We start from the raw sequence: 20508 nt of genomic DNA on the forward strand, positions 1-20508 counted from the left end.
CATTTCAATTCTTGTGATTTTAGGCTTTTTTAAAAATGCACCTACATACCTCAGTGAATTGTATGAATTATAGATAACAGTAATACTAATGTATCTGAGTTACCCATTGCAGTGGAATCAGGAAAGAAAATTCTTCTGTAGTTATGACATCATATCCCTCTTCCCTCCCCATTCTTCCTTCTAGAAATCTTGGAATAATGTACATGCAGTTCCTTGCATGAAATATGTTTGAGGGGGAAATTAGGCCTTTATTCCTTGAGACACTTAAGAATATTCTTTACTTTAAGCATGTGAGTAATCCCATCCCTTTTCAGCAAAACACTTATGCATGTTCTTAACTTTAAACAGTCACTTAAGTGCTTTGCTGAATTGGGGTCTTATTTATGATTTATTCTGGGTATTTTATGTTTTCTGCTAACTAGAGCAGCACTATCTGCACTAGAGGGGAATTTATTCTGAAACATTTGTGTGCTGTGTTATCATGTCATAGTATGCTCTTTCGACACACTACTGATGTTTTGAATAATTTTAAAATGCTGGAACTGTCTTCCTGTTGCATTTAGATACTGAAACTCGACCTGGCACTGGACCAAGAAAAGAAAACCAGCACAGAGAGAGACAGATGAGTGAGAGCTCCCTGTGTGATAGTAAAACTGATAGGCTTACAGAAGCAGCAAGTTTTCAAGTAGCTGCAGGGAAGGACCACATGGAGGAGCAGCACTGCAGTGCTGAATCAACACTGGAGCCACACACCCAGTCTATAGGGACAGTGGGCAGGCCTTGTTCTGACTGTTTATCATCTGGGGATGCTGGTAAAGATAACAGTTTGCAGCCGAGAGAGAGGCAGTTCTGTAAGGATGTGGCAAAAATAGAAGACGTGGCTAAGCAGCCTGAAGTGGAACTCTCTGGTGAGCCAATGGTAGACACCTTAGTTTTAGCGGACGCTGATTATATCCCTTCTGATTTGATTTCTAAAGATGAAAATGTGCCAGCTGAAAGAAATGTTCTCAGATCAAAACACTGTGCAGGCTCTACTGAGACTGCCAGAAGTCAGCTAGGAAATAGTCCATTAAACCAGCAGCAGCAGAAGCCTGGTTTAGATGAGGATGGAAAATCCCCACAGGACAGAACTGCATCAAACATTTGTGAAAACATGTGTTATGGAAGTAACAACGCACCCGAACATATCAGTCCTGCACATCCAAAAGTATTCAAGGGACTGCAGGAGATGGCAAGGCAGCAGGAGGAGGAGGTAAATAATGACGAACCGGAAGATTTTTTTGGCAGATTCTTAAATGGTAGCATAAAAGACACTGAAGAATCCCTTGCAAATTTAGAAAACCAAGAGGACTCTGAAACTCTCCCAGATATTCCACTGGAACAAGCATCATACATTTCAACAGAAGCTTTATTATTAGAGGACAGCTTTTCTTCGCTCGATGAACTTGCAAAAAGGATAGAGATTGCAGAGGTAAACACTGGGAAAACTGAAAACTATAAAAAAAAATTTATTGAATTTATTATAATCTTAAACATTTAGCCTACTTTAAAATGTGTGTTACGTATATGTCCCTGCACATCACTTCCTTATTTTTAATATGAAAACTAAATTATTTGTTTTTATTCTTTCTCTGAATTGATTTACAGCCTGATTTGTTTTTTTCAGAGATACTTAGCATCCACAGTTCCCACAGAAGTCCATGGGAGTTGTTGGGGTCTCAGCACCTCTGAAAATCAGACTCTCACTCTGTATCAACATGAAATATTCTTACCATTATTATTTTATACACAGAGGTATTAGGAATGCTGAGAAATCATAATTTCTTCCCTTGTAATTTTATACAAAGAAGTTGCACAGTAAATGGCAGGTGACGTAAATTGTCTTCCTTTAATTGAGTGTTAATCATTCTTATTCATTGATAGAGTAAAGCTTGTTTTTCACTGCCCATTCCCATAGGTGAGTAACAGAAGAGAGGGGAATTACCTACATAATGTGCTGTGTAACACTTTTTTATACATCTCTTTATATGTTTTTAAATAAGAACAGGGAACTAAGACAGGAAGAAATCTGCTCTGACATACTTTATTTATGTACCTTTAATTTTCCTAACCTCTGTCAATTCTGTTGTTCAAACAAAAGTAATTAGGAGCCTCAGGGTTTGGTCAGTGGAACCATTAGTGCTGTACTATATGGCCCATAATGAGTATCAACAATTCTAAAGATCAAAAGGTCTTCTAAAATATTTAAAAATAGAAGGCAAAATTCTGCCCTAATTCCTTTGAGCCCCATTACAGGAATGTAGGATGTTAGGGATTAAGCAGAGATTTCCTCAGCCGTTATATTTATGCATGTGGCAGGTAAAAGGCTTGGGATAGCATGTAGTATTGGCCATCCCTATGCGTTCAAAAATCATGACTCAGGCCTCCAAAATCCTGAGATATTTAAAATAATACTTAGGATTCTTTTTTGTTTGTTTGTCTTCTGGGTATACTTAGTTTATGTTTTCAGGCTTTTATCTACAACCATGAAGGCCAGAAACTTTTTTTTTTGTAATGAAAGCTGATATTCTCACATAATCATGCAATTCCAGCAGCTGGGGTTTTGAAAAAGGCCTCCATTAATATAGTATCTGAATGTCTCACAACCTTTAAAGTGTAGGAAAGTGCTATGAACTCTTGTTTTACGATGGGGAACATAGACTAAGAGACCAAGGCCACCCAGGAAGCTTGTGGCAGACCAGAGAATTGAGTCCTGGACTCCCAAATTCCAGGCTAGTGCCCTAACTACTGGATCATCTATCTTCTCTACTGTGAGATGCATGATAAAATCACAACAGTTGTCAGTACAGTATAGCATTTGCCCCAAAGGTCTCCTTACTGCTGCTCCAAGATTGAGCACCCTGCATTCCTCCAGTGCCTCCTGCATGAGATCAGGAAGCTCACTAGGTACCCGGACTGAGCCATGTTCATATAGTTGGCTGACCTCAGCTCTTTGAATTCAGTAGGTAGCACACACATGCTTAACATTATGCATGTTGGTCAAATGTCTGTCGAATCAGGGCCTGAATTTGCACATGTAAACACCATAATTTGCATGCATCATTGAACTAACTATTCTGCTGATTTGCATGTGCAAAACTCTGCATAAACTGAGACTGCCTTAGAAAATTACAGATAGTCCAGTCCAACCCCCGTGGATATATAGAAGAGCCCCTTAAATATCATCCCTCAGTGTTGGGTACCTTCTGGAAATTCAATATATTGAGCTACACAGCTAAAGCATTTATTTTAATATAGAAAGGAGTCCTAAATACATTTTATAGCAGTTATCCCAAGTATGTTTAAACTGCTAACAATTTAATTTTTTTACCCAGTTTCTTCACCAAAGCTAGACCTGTGCTGGCCCAGTTAACTGATGGTATTGCTTTCTTATGGGAACTCTTGCTTGATTCCTGGTTTCATTCTGCTCCCAGGGCTTTAAGTGCTGTGGTAGAAGAGAGTACCTTGCATAACTCAATAACAAATTCTCTCTTGCCAAATAAGGAGCAATGCTCCAAAGAGAGTCTTTTTCCAGTCATCCTTTGCAGGAGACCGGAGCTTGTGAGGTATAAATCAGGGCGAAAAGGCGAGGGGAGATAATCTCAAAAAAGTTACAGTGTGTAGTATGCAGGATCTTGCACTGTTCTGAGATGCCTGCGTTTGTTAGACTAAGCAGGGTGAGTTAAGGACAGTATAGCTCATCTGTATTCAGTTTCCTTGTGTGGTTTTTTTTTCTAGTTAATCTTGCCACTTCATGTTATTTTAGGGCTTAATTTTCGAAAGTGCTAAGAACCCGCAAATTCAGTGGAAGAGAACAGAATCTCCCAAGTGCTTGGCACTTCTGAGAAATCAGCCGCTTAATTTGTTTCTATTGTTAATTTCCTTTAGTACAAATAATTAGTATTTAGATTTTTTGTTAAAAGTACTGTTAAAAATAATTTAACTTAAGATATCGTTAACATTTTGACAAGTCATCTGATCTTTGCAGTCAATATGTAATTTCTCCCACTGTTGTCATGAAACCTTTGAAGTTGGTTTATGCAAAAAGTATGCGTAGTATGTATTGACATGATATTCTGGGAAGCAAATACTTGGAAAATGAATTAGCATTTCAGTGTGTTATATTTAGAAAGCAAAAATCCTTGCATAAATTTCACAGTGGGAATGGAAAAACAAAACCATTTCATTAATCTTACCAAATTCACGGCCATGAAAAACACATCACGGGCCGTGAAATCTGGTCTCTCCCTGTGAAATCTGGTCTTTTGTGTGCTTTTATCCTATACTATACCGATTTCACGGGGAGACCAGCATTTTTCAAATTGAGGGTCGTGGCCCAAAAAAGGGAGTTGCAGGAGGGTCGCAAGGTTATTTTACAGGAGATTATGGTATTGCCACCTTTACTTCTGTGCTGCCTTCAGAGTTGGGCGATTGGAGAGTGGTGTCTGTTGGCTAGGCGCTCAGCTCTGAAGGCAGCTTCCCATGGCATACCATGCCATCCTTCCTTCTGTGCTGCTGTTGGCAGCGGCTCTGCCTTCAGAGCTGAGCACCAGCCAGCAGCCGCCACTCTCCAGCTGCTCAGCTCTGAAGGCAGAGCCACCAGCAGCAACAGCACAGAAGTAAAGATAGCAATATCGCAACCCTCCCCCCTACAATAACCTTGCGACCCCTCCCTCCCCACACAACTCCTTTTTGGATCAGGACCCCTACAATTACAACACCTTGAAATTTCAGATTTAAATAGCTGAAATCATGAAATGTACAATTTTTAAAATCCTATGACCATGAAATTGACCAAAATGGACAGTGAATTTGGTAGGGCCCTACCTATAGTGGACTACAAAATACTGGATGGGTCAATCTGATCAGAGTAAAATTGATCATGGAGCAAGTCTCAGCAGGAATAAAACAACACATATTAGTTGGAAAGGAAATGGGAAATAATTATTATTTCAAAATAAGTTGCATAGACTTACCCAACCATATCGTTTGTATCTATTTGGTATTATTGTCTGGGTCTAGTAACACTATTGCTTAGATTTAAATAAATTATTGAACATAAAAAATCATTATATATACATAAAAAGCATACATGCATATTCTTGTAATATTTATAGTAAAGAGGGTTTTTTTTATTACCTCTATATTTGGATCAGATAATTACTTCACGTAGTACCCTCCTATTACATTCTAAGTCTGAATTCAAATACTAATTATAAAAATAAAATGGAGAGTTTCTACTTTTATTTCAGGCATTTATACATGGTGGCCTTTTTCTGAGGACTTGGGAACCTCACAATAAATGTAAAAAAAATGGCTAAATGTTGGTCTTTCCAAGCAAAAACACAATAAATCTTAAACACCCTACTAGGCAGACAAAAGTTGGAACAAATATATAGCCTAACAAAGGGCCTTAAAGTTCACCGAACTTGGGCTCTGGAAGACTGTCAGCAGGTAGAGGTTTCAGAGATTTCAGAGGTGGAAGCCCTCTTCTCAGGTCAGCTTTCTACTATTTCTGAAAGGATCAAGAATTGACAAGAGCAGTTGAACAGATTGTAACCACAATCGGACAGAATTAAAGGTACTACTCAGTCATCATTTCATCTATTGTTAAAGGGTCAGACTCTCACATGATGTAAGCAGATGCAATTTGACCTATAAGGTCTATGTTTACATTATACTCTTCCTGTTTGAGTGGCCAGAATCTTTGCGTGATATTAGGACCATTAAACAGAGATCAGTTGTGTCCCCATCTCTACCAACAAGGTCCAGAGATAATACCATGTTGAGATTCCTTATTGTTCCATATAGCCCTTATCCTGTAGGTTGGAGTTCAATGGAACTATTCCTGTACATAAAATTGTTCACATGTGTAAACATTGGTAGGATCAGGACCTGTACTGCTATGTACTGAAGCCCAGGTAACTGTCTGAGTTTCTTAGAAAAGAATGGTTAGATGGTATCTAAATATATAAACAGCAGCTAGTGAACCTAATCAGTAGCCCTTTTTGAAGTTTAAAATTCATGTCTTGTGTATTTGTTGCTAATATAGCAAAAGAGCTTTGGTCCATTTCAGAATGAAATTGCTAATAGCTTAACTATGTAGTCTTGTATTTGGCAGTTTGTCACACACTTACTGATTAATGCATTTTTTAAAATAACGTATATATTGAATAAAACTAAAATGATAGACTTCTGTCATGTAACTGGTTAAGAGGTAAGCATCATAGATAAATTAAAACACGCTTGTTTCTTAGGACAGTTTTCTGTTTTTAAACCAAAGCATTTGTGAATGCTTTGGGCCCTTTTGACTAGATCTCCATTAAAGATCCTTGCAAAACTTCTGTCAAAATTATCTCTGCATATGCTGTGAATGATCCCAATAGACAGACTAAGAGCGGCATTAGTACATTAGTTTAAAGCGTTTTTCTTAAGTTTTCAAGGTACAAGTCCCCATTTTCAGAGCTGGACCCAAGTGGTGTGTCCACAAAATCTGTGTATAATAAAATCTGTGATAATATTTGGGAAGAAATTAACTCTGTGAGTAAGAAATTAGGTGTTTTGAATTCTGTACCAAATGCTGATACCAATAGGGTGGAAAGGAAAGTAATTTCATTAGCTCTTGCTTTTAGGTGCCTAGCAGTCTTGATCTGCGATCTTCTTTTTCAGCCAGCATGTTATCCTTGTGTTGATTTGTAAAGTCCACCACCCTCAGCATTTTTCTTTCATGTAGACAGTTTCCATTCAGTCTTACTCATTGCAGAAAAGAGCAAAAGCTACTAAAACATTTAACAAAGAACAAGTTACAAAACAACAATAGCTATAGGTTAATAGATGGCCCCAAAGACTGTAATTCACTCATGGGCCTTTGTTGGTATCCTCCATAGTAATGGTAAAAACTTGGGTCAAAAGATGTGTTAAGGCCAGCAGAGCCCTGAGAGTGAATTCAGTCACATAGTCATGTCAAGGTCATCTATTGTTGATTATATAACCTAAAGTTTAAAAAAAGTTTTGACATTTCAACTGCCCTCTGTTTTATGTAGGCCCTTCTTTTGCTGGGAGCCCTTTATGTAACACAGAAGTAGTCACAGTGGTGCCTGGGGACCAGCTGCAAGCCCTAGATTTCAACACTGTGGTCCATGCCAGCCAGACAATGTTAACTGCAGTGTCCCAGTCAAATCCAATTCAGTTAATTACTTTCTATCTATCTATCTAAATTCCTCCCGCAGTCATTACTGAAAAAGTTACCTGTAAATTCCCCACCTAAAAATTATTGTGGAAAACATTTGGTGCAGTGTGACTCTTTCATTCCATCCCATTTCAATGGTGAGTAAGTGATCTGCATATAAACAGTTTGTAAAATACTTTGGGATCCTTCAGGATGAAAGGTACAATAGAAAAGTAAATTAAAATTACTTTAGTTGACTGAAACTGTGTGTGTTCCGGTAGGATAGTTCCACTTCTTGAGTGGCTTTCTAGATACAGTGCAAATAACCTTTTATTACCTAATAAAAGAAGAAAAGAGAGGGTATAAACATCTGCAATGAGCAATTTTCAGTTGAGAGTACGGATAGATTTGGTAGATACAGACGGCAGTCTGGACAAAGTGATATTGGATATGTTAATTCTATTATAATAATAGATTCTGTTTGTATGGTGCCTAGGAGCCATAGCTTTGTAGGTGACTTGCAAAACAAATAATTAAAATATAAATTACAAATACTAGCAAAGTTTTAAAAGCAAATAACATATTTAAAACTAAATCATGGCATCAGACAGAAGAGATTTCTCCTCACCAAGAAGAAAGGGCTTTATGCCTGTGTGCTTGTCTGTGTGTCTTTGTTTAAAAAAAAAAAAAAAAAAAAATCTAGATCCATGGCACTTATTAGGTCAGAGGGTTAATACATCCCAACGACTGTAACTTCGGAGATAAAGACATTAGCCGTTCTACTGCTGCAAGATTGAAAGGCCTCCCTCACTTTCCTTAATGTGGAAGATGGTGTATAGGGTGTTGAAAGCCTAAGATGCATGGGATTCAGTCTATTTTAGTCCTTTATGTATTAGAACTAAAACCTGAAACTCAGTCCATATAACAATAGGCAGGCAGGGCAATGAGTGAAACTCAGAATAGCAAGACTTCCTTCACAAAGGTACAACCTGAACCAGTTAACAAGACACTGCTAGTGACAACTAGCCTGCTCCTTATGCAGTTCAACAGGAGCCATTGATCCTCTTTATCACAAGCAGTACAACTATAGCAACACATTCGGGTGTCAAACATTCTAGTTTCCTAAAGCAAATTCATTTTACCCCCAGATAGATGAAGGGTTTGCAGAAAATGATAGTTTGCTCATTTTATCATGGTGAGGAAGTGTGAGTAGTTTTTGTGCCTGGGCTGGTAAATTACTATGATGAGCTGATTTTACACAATTACTTCCAGTTCAGCTGGGTCAAATAACATTCATCTAGTATATAACCAATGTAGACTCTCTTTTTTTCTCGCTATGTTTGCTGGGTTTTAATGTGCTTTGTTGATTGTTCCTGTTGTTTCATTAAAGATAATAGCTTAAGCCTCTAAGTAACAATCAGGGTGTGGGGTTTACTTTGATGCTTATTTCCTTTTGATACTCAAAGTTTAACTTCATCCTTTCAACTATATTTGAATGTGGTTTTTAAACTGCATGCTTCTGAAGTGTGTAGAAATGCACCTTTTTTGTACTTACAGTTTGTCTCAATGCAACAATTGTTTGGCTAGCTAATGGTTATAATATATTGCCAGTAGCTGAGAGAGCCAAGCTTAATCATTATCTTTTACTAGTTAAGTTACTGAAAATACGAAATGACATTATTGGTGCAGTGCCTACTGGATTATGCCATCAGCCTCTCCTTTTAAACACTGGTCTTTGGAGTGTGTCTGTCTCTGATCTGTCTGATTAGAGTATGCATTTGTGCAATATGTAGCTCTACATTGTGAGGTTATTTAAGAAGCAGAAATTGTGAAACAGACCACTTGTTTTCTGTGTTTGTACTATTCTTATCATTTCTGTAGAGTGCCAGCATGTTGTCATATCCTCTGCTAATTTGATTAGATTACACCGAGTATTACAGCAGGCCAGAGCCATAAAAGTAGCCTGGAATGTTGAGTTTTGAATCCACATTATCTGTGAAATTGAGAATGACAATTATAAATATGTTGGGTCTTGTCCCTCGTTAGTAGATAAAAGATATATTTGGTTCAGTGGCAAATCTGATTTCATATACACCTCTACCCCAATATAACATTGTCCTCGGGAGCCAAAAAATCTTACTGCATTATAGGTGCAACTGCATTATATTGAACTTGCTTTGATCCACCGGAGTGCGCAGCCCCGCCCCCCCCAGAGTGCTGCTTTACTGTGTTATATCTGAATTCGTGTTATATCGAGTCGCATTATATCGAGGTAGAAGTGTATATCTAATGCACCCTCCTCATCAGTAACATAAATGTATGCAGATAACTCCTGCTAATTTTCAGAGTAACAAATCAGTTTTTACTAACTCCTTCTAATTTACAGAGTAGGTATAAAAGTACTAGTAAAATTTCACTCAAACTGAATGGGGGGATAGATGTTTTTCTGGTTAAGTAAAGATGATGTCAGGAAAGAAATGGGCATGTCTAAATACATTTTCTATTTTTAAGTCCTGTTAATTTCCAGCATGGGCATTACCGCCAACATATGAAAACTATAAATAGGAACATTTGAGGAGGAAAAATTGAGGCACACCTTCCAACTCAATTGAAATTCAATAGCCAAAGGGCAGCATGGAAAACTTTAAATACTTTGCTAAAATATCGTGACTGTCACTTCTGCAGTAGGGGACAGTTGTTTTGCATACTTCTGTTTTATGCATAATATATACTTACAACTTCATTTTTATTTATAGGGTTTTTTGTACTGCTCATCATTGTAGTATCTGCACAATTTTAAGTAGTTGGTGTTGTTGCTAAAAAGGATTATATAGTAATAGGAAAATATGGTAGGTGTTTTAAAGAAGGACTTTGTGAACAGACACTAGTGCTTAAATCTTATTTTAGTTTGATTCAGTGTGAATATTCTCACACAGTCGTATTGTCTATTGCTCTGTGTTTTAATTTGTGAAAAATATTATGTTCTTTATGTATCCTAGAAGTTTGCTAAAGCATAGTCGGTCAGTCAACTAGTAGCCTCTCACATTTGCCATATGATCCTGAAAACTCAGTTGCAGAGTTTAAAAAGTTGACTGTTACTATCAACACCTGGATCACAGGGAATGTGTGCTACTGCCCATGCCATTTTGATGTTGGATTTATAGAGATGTCTCAAATGTGCAAGTCTGACATCCAGCAAATGTGAACACTGTTATAGTTGCATCCTCTTACAATGTTATAAACTAACTTTTTAAAAGCTCTTGTCTAAAACCAGTTGAGTACCATTTTATGGAAAATCTTTTCTTTTTGTGTAATTGTGATCCTGTTTATCAGATAATGATGACATTAACACACTAAGCAAATTTTCATATATGAATTTACATTACTACTCATACAACAGTTTTGTGCGCCATCGAGCTATTCTCTTACTTTGAAACGTTTCCTTTTTTCTTCTCGTAGTTCATGCAAGAACCCAAAAACAGAGGAAGAGAATAAAGGCTGCTCCCTAAGGCAGCAAGGCACAATTAACTCCGCCTTGATTTAAGCTGTCTTTTTAGGACCATCTCCTGTGCTTTGCTACAGAACACCTTAGGCTGCAAGCAGGAGCAGGAAACAGCCACCCTCCCACCCTCTACTCTCACCCTCTTAATGTGATAACTTGCAATTCCAACACAGTCCTCAAATACACCACACTGTACTTTTACTAAAGAACATCTCTAGTTGTAGTAACACTCAGATTAAGAAGCCAGTTAAAGCCTGCATTCTTTGGTGCTTCTATTTTGAAAAATAGTAATTTGGAAGGCAGAGGTATGTTTCTGCATCTAACTGCCCAGAATAGGTACCCTTTTACCCTCTTAATATGTTACTGTTTAACCAGAAGTAGTCAGTTGTGTTAATGCAATTATATATGTGAATTCTTTTTATTGTAAATACTATTGTCTACTTTGGTTGTAAATGGTCATGTTACTTTCGTATTGAAACAGCTTATTATTTAGAGCTTAATATTTGGTTTCTACAAAAATATGAGTAGAACTAAAAATAAACACATTTTATCAATAGACTCTTAATTTTTCTAAAAAGCCATGGCCCTAAATACCTTCTCTATATTTAGGTAACTTAGCCTCTTGTGTATTAATGGGAATCTCTGTATATACTCAACTCCATTCTGGAGGTTGACTAGATCCAGGTGAAGCCAGAAGAAGTAATTAATTCCACATCATCACTTGAGCATCACTAATATGCTCTGACTTTTCCTACCTTACACTATTTTATACACAGGATAAAAATGGACCTACATACTAGTCTTAAATTCCTTCAGAAAGTTGTATTGAATCTCCATTTTAGTTTGTCATCGGCCATTTTTTCTAAACATTTCAAATTCATTTTGAAGAAATCAAATTTCAGAAACTTTACTTGGTCTCATGGATTCTATCTTTAGACCAGGAAGGTGGCCTGTGAATAAGCACCATGTCCAACTAATTGTTCTGTACCATTTCTTACATCACTGTTGTTACTACATTTCTTCAGTGGGACTGTATCATGCTAACATTATGAAAATCATTGCCACTTGAACATTAAGAGCCTGATGCTCTGAGTGTTCAGTATCTTGCATGCAAGATCTGGTTCTCTGCCACAAATATATCAGATACTGTGGTCAGCCTCTGTCCATTTACTTACCTTGAATATGCCTTCTATGAAAAACTCATGACCTTATCTAATCTTGCCAAACAAAAATTGCTCAGTCATTGCATCAACCAGTAAATGCATATTTGATATCTTTATTCTACAACATTCTTGTTTTGAGCTGAGAAGCCCAACTTTTTCCTACTTTTGTTCTGTTGGGCTCTCTCTGCCTAGTCTCTTCTGCTCCTATGTATGCACAAATAATTTAGTTTGTTTGGTATATAAAAGAAAATTGCTTGCTTTTTGTTTTTTAAAGGAACAGTATTTTCAATTATTTTCTATTATGTGGTCTCAGATTCTTTCTCAAACATTTTGATACATGTCTGTTCAACACTTATCAGGTGCTGCAGCCTGAACATCCAGTGCAGAACGACAGTAGTACCATCTATCTGGTTTCTTTTAGAATAAGACATTAGTTTTCCTGTGCTCCAGGGTGTGCTTTTGAAGTGTTCTTCTGTGGGCTCATCTTATGAGATCAGCACCAACATTTGGGCAAATGTGAGATCCTACATCTCAGAACAAAGAATGCTGGTCATACTGGATGGCAGATTCTATCTTGGGAAGCAGTGGCTCTGAAAGAAGGCTTAGGGTTATGGTAGATAGTCAGCTGAGCATGAACTCACAATGTTCCGCTGTAGCTAAAAGGGCTAAGTTGATCCTTGGATGTGTAAATAGGGGAATCTCCAGTAAGACTATGGCAATTATGTAATTTGTATTTGGCTTTGGTGCTGCTATTACCGGGATATTGTGTCCAGTTCTTGTGTTCACAGTTCAAGAAAGACATTGATAAATTGGAGAGGGTTCAGAGAGGAGCCACAAGAGTGATTAAAGGGTTGGAAAAAATGTTTTAATGATAAACTCAAGGCGCTCAATCTATTCAGTTTAACAAAAAGAAGGTGAAGGGGTGACTTGATTACAGTCTATAAGTGCATATATGGGTAATAAAAAAAATTATAATGGGCTCCTCAGTCTGGTATAACAAGGTCCAATGGCTGGAAGTTGAAGCTAGACAAATTCAGATTGGAAATAAGGTGCTAATTTTTAACAGTGAATGTAGTTAACTATTGTAACAATTCACTAAGGTTGTGGTGGATTCACCATCATTGACATCTTTTAAATTAAGATTGGATGTTTTTTCTAAAAAGATGCTTTCATTCAACCACCGCTATTGGACTTACAGCGAGAATTAATTCAGGGAAGTTCTATGACCTGTGTTATGCAGAAGGTCAGACTAGATGACCATAGAGGTCCCTGTCCCTTCTGGCCTTATAATCTATGAATAAGTAATAGACATTCCCTGTTGTATTAAATTGGGAGGACATATCCTGAAATGTGTTGCATTCAAACAGAAATCTGATTACAGCGTTTACTAACTTATTTGCAAGGGCAATCATACAGCATAGAAAACAACATAAAAATGGAATATATAGGAAACTCCACTGTTAAAAATTAGATACCAGATCTGTACTTGCTATTGGGAAGGTTTTGTTGTTGAGATGGCTGAAAGCTAAAACTTGAAAAAGTTTACAAACACCCCTTTTTAGAGGTGCTAGCCAGTCTCCTTTTACCTCAGTAGAACTCAGATGAGAAACCAGTGATTAATATCATTGTGAAATGTATGTACTAACACTAAATGAGGAATTATGGATACTCATTGATATTAGACTGTACAGTCTGCCTAGATAGGAGGGGATGTCATAGCTAGCTACCTGTCTCCTATGAAAATTAAACCTGATGGAATCAGGAACTATGGAAGACTCATTTACATACAAATCATACAAGGAAGAAAAGCGTCCTACCTCTTGAAAGAAATTTATTGAACTTTTGAAGCCAACTTTACATCCATCACTAGACAGACACAAGGGAACAGAGCTCTTGCAAGCTGAGAAAAATGGGTCCTTCAACCAAGGGGTGCTAAAGTCTCTGGAACGAAATATGGGCAATAAAACCTAGGTTCCCAGCATTTTTGCTAGAGCCCTTCCATGCACACCACTCTGTCAGTAGCTGGGTGCTCCAGCACTTCTCCGTGTCTCATCATGCCATCTCCTAATTCATTTGCCACTGTCTCTCCTTTTAGCTCTCTGTTTTCTCTATCAAGTCATCTTTACACTCTTTTTAACCCTCCAAGTATATTTTAATTTTCAGTCTCTCTTCCCCGCCCCCCTCTTGGTTTTTGCTACTCCCTCCCTGCTTCCCCTCTCCATTTCTGCTCTCACCAAAAAGTTACATGCTGCTTGGGGTGGTGGCGACATCCTTTGTTGGCTGTGTGGGGCTAGACAATATGTGTTCTTGCAGCTGACCTGATTGCTGAAGGAAGAGAATGGAAAAACTTTGGGTAGTGACCTGCTGCCCAGAGCACTGTTTTATGTGAGTGTTCCCAGGGCCAGCTGCATTGTGGGGATGCCAGTAGAGCAGGGACCTTTTGAGTTGCTGCCTGTTGTTTTACCCAAAGAGTTTGTTACAATGAGAAACTAGAAGTGGATGTCATGCAGCTTTCCCTCCCCCTGCAGTTCCTCTGTTGTATGTTGTACCCCCAGACTAGTCTGTCACCTCCCAGGGAAGCCAGGTGTGGTGCCTTAGAGTCACAATGTTGGGCAATGAATCAAGCAGTGTAATTTCCAAGAGTGGTTTGTGATGGTCTGTGCGGGGTTACTGACCTTAAAAAAAGAAAGTAAATGTATTGTTCGCTAATGGTAGTGAAGACCCATATTCATCACTGCTCCCATCCATCATGAATTTAAGGCCTTAGGCTACATAGAAACTAACAGAAACTACAACATGATACATGATCCAAGAGAATAGATCTGTGGATACTTAACAGAGCGAACAATTGAAGAGAAGTTTTCTCCTCTTACGCAGCAGGAAAAGGAATGATACTGCAATTTAGCACTGCAGTTGACCTATCTATTTCGAGATGTACTTGTGAAGAAATAATTTCACAAATGCAGCAGCATTACAAGAAAATAAACAAGGGGAAACTGTTTCTCTGCTGTTTCTCATTCCCTTCTCCCCTTACAGCCATCACTGAGTGGCTTTCGTGTCTGAATTTCTAACACAGCCTGTATTGTCACTCTATGCCAAATGATTCTTATAAACTCTCATAGGTTGCCCCGGCAGAGGGACTGGTGTCCATCCTAAAGAAGAGAGATGACAGTGAAGGAAAGACACTTGCTCAAATCCAGCAGAGAAATCCAAAGAGAAGAGTGAGATTCCAAGAAATGGAAGACACCTTGGATCAAGGTAGCTTGCCTATGTTAATTTGTGTTCTCACAGTATACAATTACAAACCATATCTATGCTTTAATTTGTTAAATAAGAAAAAAGGCAAGAAATAGTCTGATTTAAACCAATTATTGCTATTGTCTGCCCTGTATTGGCTTACAAGCTATTCTCCGTAGAGTGGACTGTACTAAAAGTTATTCTAGAAATGGATAGGGATATGCAGAGGCTTTTGTGCAACACGTTAGTTAACCAGAACAAAGGGAAACTTTTTAAATACATTTTTGTTGTAAACTAGAGCTCTCAGCTTTGGCAGGGGCTGAAGGAGAGATGCTGCTCTCTCTTATGAGTGACAGCTTTCTCCTATCTGGATTTCCCTTCATTTAATTTGTAATCCTTAAAAGTGGAAGAAGTAGGTTTTTGTTCATTAATCTAACTAACATGTCAAAAAAGCAATGCAAAAAACCTGCATGTTTGTTTTCCCTTACTTAGCTTGCCCTCCAGAATGACCAGCCTGCTCAGAAACCACATTTGTAGAACTATGGGATTGAAAGGCTTGAGGCTTTAATTTTATTTTATAATTACTAACATGGGTGTCAATATGTTTGCCATTGAAATATGGTTTAAATTTATGTTTAATGCATCCCTGTCTACTGATGGGTTAACTAACTGCAGGGGAAATCCTTACTTTGCTGCCATTACTGGAATGAGTTTTACTGTAGTCCATCACTATCACCACACCACCTTATCACAATCATGGCGGCAATAAGAGTCACTCCACACTTTAGCAGAGTGGGGGCCCAAAAAGATCTTTCGCTGTTACCATATCTAGCCAAAACTCACTTTTCTTATTTTGAGGCGGTCGCTTCTCCTTGTCTTATTGTCATCTGAGACTAGGCCTAATTCATACTTGCCAAAATCATCTAACCAAAAAAAAGTAGAATTTATGTTTGTATTTAAAATATTTACTGATGGGGCAGGAACTCATGGTTTCTCTTCTTCTGAGCTGAAGGACAGATTGTGTTGTGGTGGTTCCTAGGGGGAACCAATCCTGGCTCCTCTCCCTCTGAGAGGGGCATGGCACAGTGGGTTCTGGGGATTCAGGGAATTTCTCTGCTCCTTTTCCTGTGCTGGGTGGAGGTGTCAGGTATCCTGGCTCTTCCTCCCAAGTATTGCAGTTGTCCTGGCTTCTCCCCACAAGTGAAAGTGATTGGTCCTTGTGGTCTGGAAGGAGGGAGTTTGTGAGGGTGAGGTTTGATATTGGGAGGTCCCATTTCTCAGCCTCTTTGAGTGTATGCCATTGTTGGGGCTATTTCTATTCTTTGCAGAAGTTTCTTCAAGGCCCTGTGGTCAAGCTGAAGGATGAGGGAGCGCAGGGGTTAGGTTCAGTAGTGGAAGGATCCATCTCCCAGTTCTTCAGAACTGTTGGCACCATGGTCAGGAATGAATGCAGGGGGCTCCCAATCCTTGAGGCATTGAGAAATCAGATGCTGGCAACTGCGTGTGTGAAAAGATGCCACACCCCCCCTCCACACACACACACACACACACACTCTTTGATTGTCTGTAGGCATAATGGGAAATAGAGCTGAGAATAACTCAGATTTACTTGTCAATTGATTTGATTTTCACCATAAACCATAGGAGGGACCAAAAACCAATAGACTATGGAAGGCCAGGGGCTATAGAATAGCAGGCATAATAATTACCTTAGTTCATTCCTGTTGTTCCCCTGAAGATACATCATCTCTTAATTCTTCTCTTAACTAGACTATTTGAATTCTTCTCCCCTTAGTATATCCTCTTGTATAGATAGTTTGGAAAACACTATATTGGGAGTGGGGAGGGAAGAAGAAAACCCACTCCATTGGGAGTAGAGGCATAACACTAGATTTTAAATTGGTATCAGTGATTATGAGAATAATGGGGATGTTCTCTTGCCGGAGTTGCCACATAGTGTTGAATGTTTTATTATCAAAGGAAATTAGCTAGGCAGTGACTTGAACAGATTTTGGATCAAGGCAGCGTTTTGTAACCTACCAGACAAATAATTAGAAATATTAAAAAAGGATCACTTTCAGCGTATTAGATCTTATGGCTCCTACTGTTGCACTAACATTAAAATTTTCCATTTACCAAGAAAGTGCTGGGATAGTTTCTCCCACAATGTATTTTTAACTTGCCATGGGAATTTATCAGTGCATTACTCTGTTACAATTCTGGCATCCAGGGATTTTTAAACACACGGAACAAAATATTGTAACATTCATTGGGCCAAATTCATCTTTGCTGTAAATCCATTGCAAACAATGGAATTAACCACTGGAGCGATTTACTTAGGGGTGTGGTGGATTCTCTGTCACCTGAAGTTTTTAAGTCAGAATTAGATGTCTCTCTTAAAAATATGCTCTAGTTCAACCAGAAGTTATGGGCTTGATGCAGGAACTGCTTTATGCAGTTCTATGGCCAGTGTTGCACAGGAATTTAGATGAGGTGCTCATAATGATCCCATATGGCCTTCAAATCTATGAAAACTGACAATGACTGTGGCCGCTTTTTTCCAGGTGGTACTTATGCTGTGTTTTAGTTGTACTGCGTGTAAGGTTATAACTTCTGTTTTTTCTGACAAACTCTAAGTCCTCCAAAAACAGAGAATTTCTTTCTCCTTGTAAAGTCACCTTTTATTAAAACTGGTTTGGAATTTTGCAATTAAACCTTTTTTCATCAGAAAATCCAGTGCATTGAATCTAGGGTGACCAAACAGCAAGCATGAAAAATCGGGACAAGGGGTGGGAGGTAATAGGAGTCTATATAAGAGAGAGACCCAAAAATCGGGACTGTCCCTATAAAATTGGGACATCTGGTCACCCTAATTGAATCTGAAGCTTTTAATGGGAACATACCAGTTTCAACAACAGATGAATCAGGAAATGGTTTCTCAGGTACAGGATGGAATTTCTAGCTCAAATGAGAGATTCCCACCACAAAACAGCCAGTAACCCCTGGTTTATGGCACTCACCTGGGGTGTGGGATTCCAAGGCTCAAATCTCTGACCTGTCTGATTTAAAGCAGGGAATTGAGCCTGGGTCCTCACATCCCAGGTGAGTGTCCTAACTGCTGGGCTACAGCATCAGTCTCTCTCTGGCCCAGTAACTATTTATGTATACCAACTGGAGCAGCTCTAACAGGCTAAATTGAGAGAGACTCACACCAGAATAGCCAGTAGCCTGGTGGGATGTGAAAGATGCAGCTAGCTCTCTCTCGCTCTCTTTCCTTCATCAAACAACTTTGATTGGTTTTGGTTTTGTCCTGATGTGAAATGGGAACATTTTCAAAATCTCAAATGCTTATGGGATGGGAAAAGCCGTTTCCTACCCAGCTCTACCTTTATTGCTGGGAGTTATGTTCCCAGTGCCTAATGGAATCCCTTAGTCAGTAAATATTATCTTATAAAAATGGATGCAACTATGGTGATAACGAAAAACACTGTAATATTTTTTTTAAAAGTTTAACATTATTCACTAAAAGCAGCAGAGTCCTATGGCACCTTATAGACTAACAGACGTATTGGAGCACGAGCTTTCGTGGGTGAATACCCACTTCGTTGGAAGGGCATAAGTCTATAAGGTGCCACAGGACTCTTTGCTGCTTTTACAGATCCAGACTAACCTGGCTACCCCTCTGATATTATTCACTAAATCAGCAATCTCATGATCTTACATTGTAACTTTTCTTTTCTCTTCCCTCTAATATTCGCCTTCTCACTATGTTCTGAGATAGACTGTAAACTTTGAGGGACAGAGACTGTCTTAAATATCTGAATAAAGGATATATACCCTTACGGCGCTGTATATATAACTAATGATGATAATTTTCAAGGTATCCTTTGCATACTCCCCACTTGTATGGATGTTTGTCCCCCGCAGCTGCAGAAACTTCTGGAAATTAGATCTCTTTGAGGTCACACACATGTCCTCTTGCAGCACCAAAAGTTCAGAGCTTAGGTTATAACAGGTCCATGTAGCTCCAGCTACCTCGACTCCTTCCTTCCAGTGCCTAGGGTAGGAACTTTGTCTGTGCCCAGAGGGATGTTTTGGGTTTATTTTATTTTTTTGTTCAGACTTGTATTTTTCACTAAATAATTCTTATTGTAAATATTTTTTAATAGTTGTTAGTTTTAGATCACTTGTAGGGATATGTTAGGTAATTCTGTACTATTGTACAGTTAAATTTCTGAATCAGTACAATCTGAGTTCTAGAGATCAAATTCTGCTCTGTGATTCTGGGGCGACTCCAGACATTGGTACAGAACACTGGAGTTACTAAGTAGAATTTGGCCTTGTATTATAAACTGTTAGAATGGATTTACAGTCAATGGTAAGCTTTCTTTTCTGATGTCGCATACAATAGCTGTAGCTAAGTCATTTCACTCTTGTTGCTTTGGTTAGCCAAAACAGAGTACAAGTAGCATCCATAAGGATAATATTGTAAATAAGATCTTGCGTGGCAGTGGAACTATTCTGAGTTTGTAAAATGTATATTTTAAGATACAAGCATAATCCTTTCTCTCCAAGAGTCAAATTTTCCTGGCCCAATAACTACATTTGACACAGGAGCCACTGAAACATTTTGCCTCAAGTAATGTGCCTTTAATCCAGAGAAATCACTGAGAAAAGTTCTGTAACTCCTCCTCAGTAGCATGTTTATATTGTACCCAAGATCTCAAACCTTAAAAACTGTCTGGTGGGTTACAATATATACCTGATAAAACAGCAAAGGGAATATATCTGCAGCTCCACTTATTCTTACGTGATTTTTTCCCCCCTTCTCTCTATAGCCACAACAACATAAGGACCTACTAGTGAGAGAGGTGTTGAGCCTCTGCAACTCCACTTAAGTCAGTGGGAGTTGCGTGGCTATGCCATTTCTTAATATTTAAAAATGCTTCCTAGCCATGTTTCAGCCTTCACATTTATAATATAATCTGGTTTCTAATGTTGTTTAGATAAAAGCCAACTATCAGAATTTAGATCTTGGCTAGAGAACAGCTAGAGAAAGGAGGAAATGTCTAACATTTATTCTAGATCTGTTTCTGCTGTCTGTTCCAGGGAGTTTTTACTACAATAGCACGTAGGCCGGGATTAGTGCACCATTTTACTAGGCACTGTGGAAATTTATAGTAAAACATAGTCCCTGCCCAGAAGAGTTTATAATCCAAATAACAAAAGGGCTAGTTTATATTGCCAAATGGAGCAAAGGGGTTAAAAATGGAAACAGACTTTGGTTATTTTCATTACCTTTATGCAGGAGGGGGCAGTAAGAGGTTTTTTAAAAAGTGTAGCATTTTTTGTAAAATAAATAAATAAATAAATAAATAAAATAAAAAAAAATTACAATT

General features: G+C 38.3%; 1 protein-coding gene across 4 annotated transcripts in view; it reads left to right on the forward strand.

The window, feature by feature from the left end:
* CNST (consortin, connexin sorting protein) overlaps positions 1–20508 on the forward strand; it is a 109042-nt gene that overhangs the window by 83860 nt on the left and 4674 nt on the right. For all 4 annotated transcript variants that reach the window (XM_075064204.1, XM_075064206.1, XM_032801051.2 and 1 more), the window contains 2 exons: positions 564–1471; positions 14995–15130. In XM_075064204.1, the coding sequence (XP_074920305.1) occupies positions 564–1471; positions 14995–15130 (1044 nt within the window). The remainder of the gene's footprint in view (positions 1–563; positions 1472–14994; positions 15131–20508) is intronic.

The sequence above is a fragment of the Chelonoidis abingdonii genome, chromosome 3, assembly GCF_003597395.2.
Source record: "Chelonoidis abingdonii isolate Lonesome George chromosome 3, CheloAbing_2.0, whole genome shotgun sequence".
Lineage (NCBI taxonomy): Eukaryota > Metazoa > Chordata > Testudines > Testudinidae > Chelonoidis > Chelonoidis abingdonii.